General features: G+C 39.7%; 2 protein-coding genes across 3 annotated transcripts in view; one reads left to right on the top strand and one right to left on the bottom strand.

The window, feature by feature from the left end:
• Positions 1-9491, top strand: part of LOC138008388 (F-actin-monooxygenase mical1-like) — a 37469-nt gene extending 27978 nt beyond the window's left edge. Inside the window, exons 18-20 of one of the 2 annotated variants that reach the window (XM_068855709.1) lie at positions 1-10; positions 274-320; positions 8099-9491. The exon at positions 1-10 is cut by the window's left edge and continues 99 nt beyond it. In XM_068855709.1, the coding sequence (XP_068711810.1) occupies positions 1-10; positions 274-320; positions 8099-8118 (77 nt within the window). In that variant the 3' untranslated portion in view covers positions 8119-9491. Of the gene's footprint in view, positions 11-273; positions 321-5423; positions 5478-8098 lie in introns of those variants that run through there. The other variant, XM_068855708.1, reaches the window with a different exon arrangement.
• A 2487-nt stretch (positions 9492-11978) lies between these two features.
• The window catches only part of LOC138008387 (hsp90 co-chaperone Cdc37-like), a 13501-nt gene continuing 12979 nt past the window's right edge, over positions 11979-12500 (bottom strand). Inside the window, exon 11 of the mRNA XM_068855707.1 lies at positions 11979-12500. This exon is cut by the window's right edge and continues 203 nt beyond it. Within this exon, the coding sequence (XP_068711808.1) occupies positions 12464-12500 (37 nt within the window). The 3' untranslated portion in view covers positions 11979-12463.

The raw sequence follows: 12500 nt of genomic DNA, 5'->3' as shown, positions 1-12500 counted from the left end.
AGCGAAAAAGGTAGGTAAAAAGTAAAATGGATTCTCTGCTAAATTTGAGTCAAGTGCTCTATTTACACACGGTCCTACTTGAATCTTGAAGCTTTTGGGTCGTGCATTTTCGTGTACCTTCAATCAGTAATAATTCAAATAATTATTAAGAAACCCAACTCGGGAAATGAGCAACCAGTTGGCTCGTCTCAAAACAGGGCGAATGTTGGATCCAGGACCATGCACCCAAGTGGAACAGCAAATGCGGTTAAAAAATGTTTATATCTTTTCCAGGGAACAAGAGGAAGACAGACTTTTTGATTCAATGATTGCAGCCAAAGGTTTGTTCTTGACGTGTATTTTTGGCCTGCTTAGGGAACGAAGAGCCCTAGGAAATACTTAAGCATTTTGGCCGCGCGAAAGTTGGGACGAGTTACTCTTCCCAGTCTCTTCCACTCATTTTTTTGTGCTCGCTCAAATCTCTACGCGGCCTGAATGAAAAAAAAAACCTCTCGTAGTTGCTCGTCGTGTTTTGCAGAGTTATTGACACTATCGCGCTTCATATATTTCCGCTTTCAAAAGATGTCTCAGTTGATTGTTGAGTACGAGTTTCCACATTTTTTAGCTGAAACTACTACGTAAAAAATCCATGTCAAAAATTTTTTGAGGAAATAATAATAGTAATAATAATAATAATAATAATAATAATAATAATAATAATAATAATAATGATGATGATGATGATGATGATGATGATGATGATGATGATGGTAATAATAAATGGGGCAGACGGGGCTCCTTAGCCGTGGTGAAGGCAGCTCGTCTAGGAGAATTAAGGAAAACTGATATAAAACCTCCGAGACTAGCGGGTAGGGGTAGATTGGGCTCCTTAGCTGTGGTGAAAGCAACCAATCTAGTTGTAGAAACACGAAATTATGTCGCTCACGAAATCTGAGGTACCGTGCCAGGGATTTTACATGTCGGGAGAATGGATTGGCCAACGTGTTATGTGCTCGTTGGCGGAACCTGATGGGAAGTGGCGTCACCTATCAGTATTAGCCTTACCCAGAGAGCCAGGCAACTCTGGATGGACTTATGTCCGGTGCATAAATACAAACTTAGATCGGAGACATGGATCAAAATATATTTCAACCGGGACCAGAACCCTAATGAAACAGTAGCACAGAAAGTTAGTGCTGAAAATGAAGCATGCCGTATAAAACACAACAGAGTTCATTCCATGAAAAATCGAGAATGGACGAATGAAGAGAAACAAAAACTAGTGCAAATCAACAGAGAAGAAAGACAGAAAGGTAAAAACTTCATGGAAAGGATAAAAGATCGATGGGACCATGAATTTACAGAAAAAAGAGAACAACACAAAATTTAGTTGATAATGCAAGGCGTTTTGTAAAGGAAGGATGGGGAGTGGGAGAAGAGACTGGGACTCAAAGTATAGAAGTACCAAGAAACACTGAATGGACTACAGAAATGAAAATCAAACTGTTGCAAATTGACGGAGAAGAACAAGAAAAAGGTCGAGGATTCATGAAAAGAGTAAAAGAAAGATGGGATTTGAGTACCCAGAATACGCAAATGCTAGCATGCAAAAGCTCAGAGACAATGCATCACATTTCAAAAGAGAGCCGGCGGTAAAGAACTTGATGTTAGTAAGAAAAAGGAATGGTGTAGACCTGCAGCAGGGCAATAAACAACAAGAGAAGAGAGAACATGAAGTGATTCAGGAGCATGAAACTGAACTTGAAGCTGTGTAAACTTAAATTAACACCAGAGATTGAGGAAAGTGCAAACAGGATACTAGACCAGTAGCTGCATGGAGACGAGAAGATTCCTGAGATTACAGACAAGGTTTATGCAATGGGAAAGGCGATTGCGATCAAAACAGGAATATTGCTAAAGGAGACAAAGGCCAAAGGAAAACGAAAACCATCAAATGGAAACAGACGGGGGAGGAAACTCAAGGCAGAGATTAAAAATCTCAGACAACAAATAGCAAGAGCCAGCAATGAGATACATAGAAGGACTGAGAAGAGAAAAGCAACAACAAAAGAGAAGGAAATCCTGAAACAATTACAAAAATTAATGGGTGGTGTGGAAACAACAACCAGGACATTAAAATTACACAAGGAAAGTTGGATTGAGGTTCAAGAAAATTAAACTGCAGAAGATGATTCAGAGAAAACAAAGAATAATGGGCAATGCCAACTTTGAAAGGGACCAAAAGAACTTTTTTTAAGAAGGCAGAAGGAGGAACAGAACATGAAGGACAGATACCTGAAATGGACAAGGTTGTCCAGTTTTGGGGAGACATATGCGAAAAAAATAATAGAACACCGGAAATGCCATGCATGGAAAGTGTGCGCGACCAACTGAGAGAAAAGGTTAGGAATGTGAAAGAATTCAACATCACAGAAGAAGACCTTACTAAAGAGGCCAACAAGAGGAAAAATTGGACGGCACCAGGAATTGACGGGATCCAAAACTTCTGGTGGAAAAGATTAAAGCCAGCCAGAAAGGCACTGAAGACAGCCTTTGAAAAAAATATGAATAATAATATGTTATACTAGTTTGGTGGCCATCAGGAAGGACAGTATTACTCCCAAAAACGAAAGATCTAAGTGACGAGAAGAACTACCGTCCAATTATATGTCTGAACACCTCATATAAGCTTCTTACAGGACTGGTTGGTGAATATATGAGACAGCATGCCATAGACAATGAGATTTGGGATGAAGGGCAATTAGGGGCAATAGCAGGAGTGTTGGGTACTGTTGATCAGTTGATTATAGACAAGTCCATTATGGAAGAGGTTAAGACGTACCACCGAAATCTTGCAGTAGCCTTTTACGACTACAAAAAGGCCTATGATAAAGTGCACCATGATTGGATGTTGCGAGTCTATACTTGGATTGGCATACCAGGAAACGTGATAGCACTTTTGAGTGAACTGATGATAAAGTGGAAAACGAGACTTGAGATCTGGAAGGACGGTGAAAAGAGAGTCAGTAGGTGGATCGAAATCATGTGTGGTGTTCTTCAAGGAGACAGCTACTCACTTGTTGGTTTCTGTTTGTCTGAAATCCCAGTGTGTAAACTCCTCCAAGAATCGAAAGGATACCATATTGGTGAGCCAGGAAACAGAGATGTTAAACGTACTCATAGCCTGTTTGTAGATGATTTGAAAGTTTATCAGGAGAGTCATATGATCTTGAAAGATGTCAATGAGATGATTGTACAAGCGAGCAATGATACAGGTGCATGTTATTGAGTAGCGATGTGTGCTGAAATTGTTTTTGAAAGGGGAAAGATGGTTAACGGGGAAGGACTGCAGGTGTTGCATGAAAGAATGAAAACTATGGACCCTGATCAGAATGAGATATACAAGTTCTTAGGAGTAGAGCAGGCCGATGGAATTAAGACCAAAGAAGTGTGCAATAGAGTGAAGGAAGAAGTTTGTAGAAGGATGAAGATCATAACTAAGACAGAGTTGAATGACAAGAACTTGATCAGAGCTATAAATACCAACGTGATACCTGTAGCAGCATACCTAATGAATGTGTGCAAATTCACTCAATCTGAACTTATAGATCAAGTCATTAAAAGAGAGTTGAGAAAGAACAACATGCTAGGACGACAAGCAAGCGATGAAAGATTGTACATGAAGAGGGGTGCAGGAGGTAGAGGGCTGAAATCACTAAGGGATGTATCTGAAGAATCGAGATTACGTGTAGTATGTTACATGTCGATGTATGACAACAGATGTATCAAGGCAGCCTGGAAACGAGAAACAATGAAAGAACACAACTCAATTAAGGATGAAGCAATAATGACAATGCAATCGACAGGGAATACAGTGAAATTTGAAGGGGAAAGCATAATATTGTAAGGGAACATACTCGACAAAGCGTGGAAGCAAGCTTGGAAATTGGTAAAATCATGCTTCAAAAATGGTACAGAAGAAAAAAGAGAGGAAGACTACCATCAGAAAGAAATGCAAGGTGAAATTTATAAAAAGCAAGACCAGAAGTGTAACATATGGCTTGAACAAAATGTGACACCCAGAAAGACATCAGCCATTATACCAATGCTAGAGCAAATGATTGAAACTAGAGCATGGAAAGCCGCAAGGGGACTCACTGAATGGTGTAAGTGTAGATTGTGTGGTAAAACAAAAAGAGACTGTACAACATCTTTTGGCTGGGTGCAAACGATAGCAAGCAGTGAGTACGTAATAAGACACAACAGAGCGCTAATGGAATACAATTTGTTAGATAAGAATGTGAAATGGTACCAGGAAAAATGGTCAAGGGGACACGTTTTGGAGAATTCTCAAGCAAAGCTGGTGTGGGACTTTGAGTTTAATTTGAGAAAGACGACAACCTCTAGAAGACCAGATTTGATACTTGAAGAAAAGGAAAAGAAGAATATCTGGATATGTGATATGGCGCGGCCACAAGAAAATAACATCGAAAAGAAAAGAATTGAAAAAAAAAAACAAAAACAAACAAACAAATTATAGACAGCTTGCATTTGAACTTAGAGAGCAAAGATCTGGTTTCAAAGTCAGAGTTGTGCCTCTTGTGATCAGTGCACTCGGTGGAGGTATAAAAGAGACAGTAAAGGAACTGGAAAATATTTTTGAAACAAACAATTTGTGCAAATAATCCGAAAAGTGTTATCAGGACTTGTCCAGAGTGACATTGAGTAAAAACCATGATAAAAACGAAGTTGTAAAAGGGGCCAACAAAATTCTTGGTGGTCCCTCTATTAGGCTATATTGTTTGAATTTGAAATATAGCTATAATGTTTACATAATAGTAATAGTAATAGTTATAATAATAATAATAATAATAATAATAATAATAATAATAATAATAATAATAATAATAATAATAATACCAAAACTTCTTAGCAGCACGAAGTAAGATATCGCTTTGATGATCCATACGATGTTTTTGAAATTCATATTTAATCAATACATGTTTCGGATGAAACATCATCCATCGTCAGTTGACAAATGAGAAGTAAACTAAAGTTGAGCAATAAATAGTGTAACAAAGTGAGATATAACATGAATAATTAAGGATGAAGGCGAGAACAGAATAAAAACACCCAACCACGAAACAAAACAGAAAAACCAAAGTGTTTAGTTTCTTTTCTTAGCCTAAACATCGTATGGATCATCAAAGGAATAATAATAATAATAATAATAATAATAATAATAATAATAATAATAATAATAATAATAATAATGACTTTGACCTAAAGAAAATGAATATTACTGAAGGGAAAAAAAACTTTTGTGACTAAAAACTGCTCACTGCTATTTATAATCCTTGACAAAATCGCTGTTAACGCTCAAAACACTATTGAATTGCAGTTGCTTAATTACTAACTGATGTTAACCTTCCTTGTGTGTGTAGCCATGTACAAAAGGCGAATCTCCTCCAGAATCAGTTAAGTGAATTAACTATTTACTAACATTGAAATAAATGACTGAGACGAAATAACTATTCACTAACATTGAAGTAAATGACTGAGATGGAAATTGTTAATCTCATTAGATGAAATGAAGAGATGATAATTGTTCAATGTTGTTTCGGGGTTACGCGGAAAAATCCTTCGCTGGAGTCGAAACTACGACCTTCCGATTACCTGACCCTAATTTAATGACCACGAGCTCCCGCGAGTCTCTTTTTGCTCAGTGGCAGAGCATCAGAAGGTCCTAGGTTCGGCTCCTGTCGAGAAGCACTCGGATTTTTTCCAAGTGTGCTTGAGACACCGCTGAAAACTATCATCTCTTCTCTTCATTTATTTACTAACAGTTTGCCAGTAACACGGAACAAGAGTAAGAGATTTTTTATTAATGGAACTGAACACTACAGTCAATCCAAGACCTTATGTCGGAAAACTACAAATTGACAATATACATAAAACGAAGAACTGAAAAAAAAAAAGAGCGAATGAAATGTTATTATGATCGAATAAATAACAGCAATGTAAAATGGATCAGTGATGAAAGAATCCACTTGATTGCGGATAACTCAGAACTCAACAGACATTGAAATAATTCATTCTGAAAAAAACAAAGTAACTTGAAAACAAACCAGAGAACATATCAGACGGTAATGATCCCTTTAAGCTCGCGGGTAAAGTGTTTATATATAGGTGATGTTATAGAGCTGTTTTCAATTGAGTGTCGAAAGTAATTAGCGAATTGCTTTGGTTTTGCAATACTTCACTCAGTGATTGGCTCAAAGTTCTCGCGCCACTTTTTCAACCAATCAGAAGTGGAACCAAAACCAATCGTGGCTCCCGCGTGCACATTTTCCCGCGCTTTGTGTCGGCTACGTGTAATTACTTCGAGTTTTGATTGGTTTACTGGATTGTCTCCGTCCTTTTTGATTGGCCAAAGTAATTATTTTGGTTTTGGTTTTACGACACTCGATTGAAACTCGCTCTATTGCGGTCTGTGGAGCGATATATTAGGGAACTTAAAGCAAGGACGACGACGAAGGCTACGAGAACACCTTTAAACAATGGATCTAAAGCCCTGGCTACAGGTTGTCACGTTGTTAGCGGAAGACCACGTCCCAACATTGTCATGAGAACGCTTCTAACAATGTTGGATACGCATACATAACGTTTTTGGAAACACGTCACTTTAGTCACACAACCAAATGCTACTGGATCGGTTGGAGGACGGAAGTGACCGATTCAAACGAGGAAAGGCCAAAGAATGATTAAGAGAACGTGAAGAAAAGCTTAAGGGTATGTTCACTGCAAGATACACCAGCGCTTAGGAGATGATGAGAATAAGCACGGATCAATTTTCAGAAATTTTAAACGCTGTCCAGAGAGCGATCATGATAAAGAGTACTAAATGTGTCCCGCAGACATTACCTTGCTTCATGCTCGCTGTTCAAGGTTTTTGGCTGTTCATCAATAACCTTGACGTCATCTTCGTCCTTGTCCGTCATCCTTTGTTGCAAATTGTGCTGGAAGCCTCGGATTGAAAATAAGATGGCGATTCGTGATTGGCTAGTAGGACGTGGACGTGACTCGATTCAGGACACAACTTTGTTAGAAGAGCGGCAAAACACTACAACATAGTTGCGTCGAGCAGAATTGTTGGGCGTAATGTTTGATCAAAAGCAAACTTTATCCAACACTTGATCGAGCAGTAAATGTTGGACGAACATCTTCCAACGTGGACGGCCAAACGGTCGAACAATGTTGGATCAAACAAAGTTGGAGCGTTTACTCTTAACTTCGTTCGATAAGCCAGGGCTTAATGAGAAAAAACAAAAGTTCTGCATGCCCTGCGCGTTCGTTTTACATTTGTAGACATTTCTATGCCGTCCTCGCCCTTACAACGACGTGAATTTGACCAAATTTGAGGTTGTGTGGAAGACGTGAGCACTCGAGGATAAGTTTTCAGTTTTCTCTCTACAATAACGGAAAATAATATTTTAGACAACGTTCTCGAAGCCATCGTCGTCTTCCCCAATGCCCTGGCCAAACGAGAGCGAGAGTTGACGAGAGTTGAAACTCTCGTGCGGCCCTTATTCAAGGGCAGCGCCATTCTGAGGGCGGGGCTTATTTAAAAATCGGACGCCACACCGAAATATTTCCTTTTACTTTAAGGGTTCATTTTCTATCTTTACGGAGAGTTACAGAAATGTCTTTCGATTGTCACCATTTGACTCTGACGGCGTTTTACTTAATGGTCGAGCAGTGAAATTCAATCACTTTGAACAGAAAAACATCGGTTTTGATGCAAATTAATTTCCCATGCTGCGATAATTTTACGAAACTCCTCGAATAGGCGCCGCATTGGGACCACAGCGGTTATTCGAGGACGGTGCTTATTCGAGTAAATACGGTATGAGGTTGATTGTGTGCAACTCGTGTCCATGGAATAATTGTTAAAAATCATCTTACTTTGAGAAAAACCGAGGGTTGAGGTGTAACAAACGAGGACGATAATATGCCACTGATAAATTTTAAGAAATATCGTTTTAACAAGGTACAAGACTGCAAAGAAGAGATTGTAACCATTTATATTCTTTCATATATTTTCTTATTCTTTTGTCAGGCTACATAACGACAGTTTGATGTAAGCTGGCAAGTTGAAACTTCGCACTTGCCCAAAACTGATAGATGCCATCTGCCCACCACACGGAAAGATACTTGTCGGAAGCAAACGTCAGAGCATTCAATTTGTCAAATTACAACGGATATTTACTTCAAAACTTAATAAATTTTTACGGAGGCGTCTTCACGGCTAGCTCTCTAAACTGCCTTAGGCTAGACTCGAGGACTAGTCCTCATGCCCAGTCTCTGGCGGGAAAGAGGACCAGTTGGCTCTGGGGACCAGAGTGCAAATTGCTCGGAAAGGCGAGAGAGGCAGAATTCTTTTAGAGATTGAGATTTTGTTTGGTTTAGAGTTCCTTCTGCAAGTTTTTTTTTCTGCTGTTAAGGACTCGTGGATTCATTTGCAATTCCTGCCTGCATTAACTGTAGGATGCTAAAAAATATTAAATTAATACTATTTCAAACATAGCCTTATATTCAGAGATTTAAAAGATATAAATATGCCTTAAGGTAAGAGGAACCTGCTTCTTGAAATAAGTAATGTCTGTATTTCTATTCAAAGAAAATTAATGGGAAAGAAAACTCTAAATAAAGCTCTTATGTTTAGTTTTAGTTATACATGTAGTCTGTTAGATAGGCGTAACTAGGGAGGGGTGGGAGCAAGCGGGCGGGATAGAGGAGAGGTCACTAATTCCTATCTCAACTTAGACGTTGTGATGCAAAAAGGAAAAGCGTTGAATTGGACACGAGCGAAACATCGTAACTCAGATGGACTTTGAGCAGGAATACCACAGTTATCGTTTCATATAGGATTCAGAGAGCAAAGAGCTTTGTTACTATTGTATAAATAGTTCAAGGTTAAACCGATGAGGTTGACTGTGCTGACTCATTGAAGTAATATTGTCAAGTTTATATTGAAGGAATCATTTTTTTTGAGAAAGCTATTATTTAGACCCTTTTTTTTTTCGTTTCGCCCGAAAACTTAAGGGTTCCCCATAAAATCGTAAATTATACCGGGCCAAGTTGTGGGCTATTTTATCGGCCTGTTGTTGTTTCCGTCAAAACTAATAACATGAGATGCCGGAATTATTTTTTTCTTTTTAACCCTATCGAGCGCTTAAAACAGTTTTTTACCCGCACGAAACAAAGACCCTTATTTTTAAAGTGTCAAAATCGACAAGTGTGCTCATTTTTTCGGTTTTGAAACAGCATGGCCAAGACCAGAAAGGCTTTTCGCTGATTTACGTATTGTACGTTAAGTTGAAGTTTTCTGAATGTCAAAATGCGTAGTAGTTAGGCAGAGATCTTATAATTATAAAATAGGTGCAAATTAAAATAAATTTATTGTAAAACGAGGACGTGTAATAATTATTAAATCTAACTTTGTTTGTTTCAAGCTGTGTAGTTTATTGGTATCTTAAGTGGGCAGACACGACATGTTGCAGCGACAAAAAGGTGTGTAGCACACTCTGAGGCGACATGCATTAGGGTCGTGTAGCGGGGACTTGTAGCAGGGACAAAATCAGAACATGTGCACATACATGAAAATGTCGCGGGTACATGTCCCTGTAGGTCGCCGCTACACGTCCCTGCTACATATCGCCTCAGTGTGCACTACACAAGTTTTTTGTCGCTGCAACATGCATGTCCCTGTAACATGACCCCTCGTGGCTGCCCACCGTTACACTTTGAATACTCTTTCCGGCAATTAGTGACTAAATCGTAACTTGTTAAAAAAATTATCGATTGTGATCGGTTCAGTACGGGACTATTTGTCGCGTAATTGGTGCGCGACCACGTGGATGTCCAATTACAGGCCAACTACAGGTACCCAATTTGAACAACTCCAAATTGACCTATTTAGCTTGGACGTTGTTCTCCCTTTTTCAGACCACGTGATGTTCCCAAGGGAATTTTCCTTTTGTTTTTTCTTAAGTTATACGTACATACATATGCACGTGCATAAGACGACATATGAAAGAAGCTGTTCCCTAGAGTAACTTCATGTGATCTGAAATGGGAAAACAAAACGTACAAGCGGAAGAGGCCTATTGGTTACCTGTAATTGTACACTTAAGCCATTCGCGTGTCAATAATTTAGGAGATGATCAGAATGAGCCCGGATCAATTTACAGAGATTTTTAAACCCTCTCCAAAGAGGGCGATCACGATAAAGGGGACTAAAACTGTCCCTCGAACGTGGCCTTGCTTCATATTCGCTTTTCAAGGTTACTGGCTGTTCATCAAAAGTCATGACGTCTCCCTCGCCGTTGTCCGCCGTCTTGCAAATGATGCTAGGAGCCTAGGCTTGAAGGTTCAAGACTCATCTTTGTTGGAAGAGCGGCAAAACAATGCAATTGATGGTTGCCTCGAGCAGAACTGTTGGGCATAATGTTTGATCAAATGCAAACTCCATCGAACACGTGACACGAACATTTTCCAACATGGGTGGCCACACGATCAAATACTCAGTGTTGGTTCGAACAAAGTTGGAGCATTGACTCCAACTTTGTTCGATAGTTTAACCAGGGCTTTATGTCTTTGTGCTAATCATCCTCACTAGCCTCACTTTGGAGCAAAAATTCGAGTGATCATGGCTATGAGAAAATCAAGCGAAGGGGCCGGGAGGCGAGACTCCTCCTCGGCCTCTCCTCCCTCGCGTTCTTGTTTGACTTTGCTCGGTTTTCGCACGGCCATATTCAAAGTCAACCCCGGTGGAAAGAAGCGTCGAAAATTCGCCAAACCACATGCTACCAAGGCTATATTTGATAATGCTGTATTATCACTCGGCAACAAATAATATTTAAGGCATTGCAAAAGGTCGGTCACCAAACTTCACGTCAAAGCTATCATTTTAAAATCAAAGCTTGGCCTAATTAATTTAGCTTAGGCCTAACTACTCTTCAGCAGTGATATATGGGAGACTTAAATAAAACCTTTCTTATTTTGGCGAAGCGGAAAGAAGCGGTTCCTAAAGAGTAGAAACTCCGGGTTCAAATCCAGTCCACGGATATGACTTTTCTTTTCCTTTTCATCTCTGCTACCGTGAGTCCTGGGACATAGTGCCCTGCATTATCGATAATAGTAAATTCGGGGCAAATAGGATTTAACGATAATCGATAATTTAGAGAAGAGACCATGTTGCGTCCTCGAGCATTTAAGCGCCTAAGCTAGATTAATAATTTAGGCCTAAGCTTTGATTTTAAAATGTTTAGCTTTGCCGTGAAGTTTGGAAACCGACCGTTTGTAGTGTTTAATGTTGTTTGTTGGCGAGTGAGCAGCATTATCAAATAGTGTTCAAAATATTGTCCCTGAGCAGCTAGCGGTGTGGTGGTCGAGTGGTTGAGTTGATCTACATTCCCAGGTTCGAGTCTTATGTCCATACGCTTGGGTTATCTTTTTAAACAAATATGACCATTTCCCATAATCCATCTCAAGCTTTCAGTCTTCTTAATTCACGATAATAGTGAATTCAAAGCAAATTAACAATTCAGGATAATCGCGAATTCAAGGGCGAGAAGGGGTTGGGCTTGCAAACTAGAAGGAATAAGAACGAGGCTGTTCAACGATAGACCACCGACCCAACTTACAGATAATTGCCTTTTTCCTGCCGTGAGGGGATATTTTGTCCCTTCGAGTGAGTCTATAACAGCGAGGCGAGGCAGCATTTGAGACAAACAGGAAAGAGACCGCGGAGGAGAGACGTAGAAAGAGGAAGGCTTCAGCCTTTCGGAGCTCCCCTGCCCAAGGATTCCCATGCCCAGGGAGTCGACGAGTATGCAGATCAAGGATAGGCCTTCAAAGCCACCAGAGGGCTTGCCGTCAGGGACAACCTTCCCACGCCTCGGACTTGAGGAACAAGCCATCACATAACAACTACAGATCAAAACCAAATCACAATTTTATTCATAAATGGTCAAGATAATTGTTTAATTCTGCGCAATTTGATTCATTATCATTCACTTGCCATTCACGCACAAAAACAAGGCACTGAGAAACAATACTGACGTTGCAGCCTGTTTAAAACTTGGTATTAACAGCTCCAGGAATTTCCGGTTTTACCCGAGCCTAAGAATCTCTTCTGTTTAATCTGTTAGCATTGTTTCCCTTTTCTCTTAGACGTTTTTGGAAGCACGACCTTTCGAGAGGCTGACGATTCTTTGGCCTTTGCAGAAAAAAAAGGAATATACAAAATCTTCCACGACCGTTTTTATGGTATAACTCGAGTTAAAAACGTTGCTTTTAGTCAATGAGCAGATGTCAACGACGTAAAATTTAGCATCGTTTCTCGATTGCAGCACTAGAAAGAAGCAAATGATGCTGTTGTAGTAGTGGAGCTTTCTTCAATAGCAAACTGTGGAACTACTTAAAACCTTTCTTCAGCCTCCTCACTCACAGCCTCG

The sequence above is a fragment of the Montipora foliosa genome, chromosome 6, assembly GCF_036669935.1.
Source record: "Montipora foliosa isolate CH-2021 chromosome 6, ASM3666993v2, whole genome shotgun sequence".
NCBI lineage: Eukaryota > Metazoa > Cnidaria > Anthozoa > Scleractinia > Acroporidae > Montipora > Montipora foliosa.
Note: the sequence above shows the minus strand (reverse complement) of the source record. Positions and strands in the feature narration are given on the sequence as shown.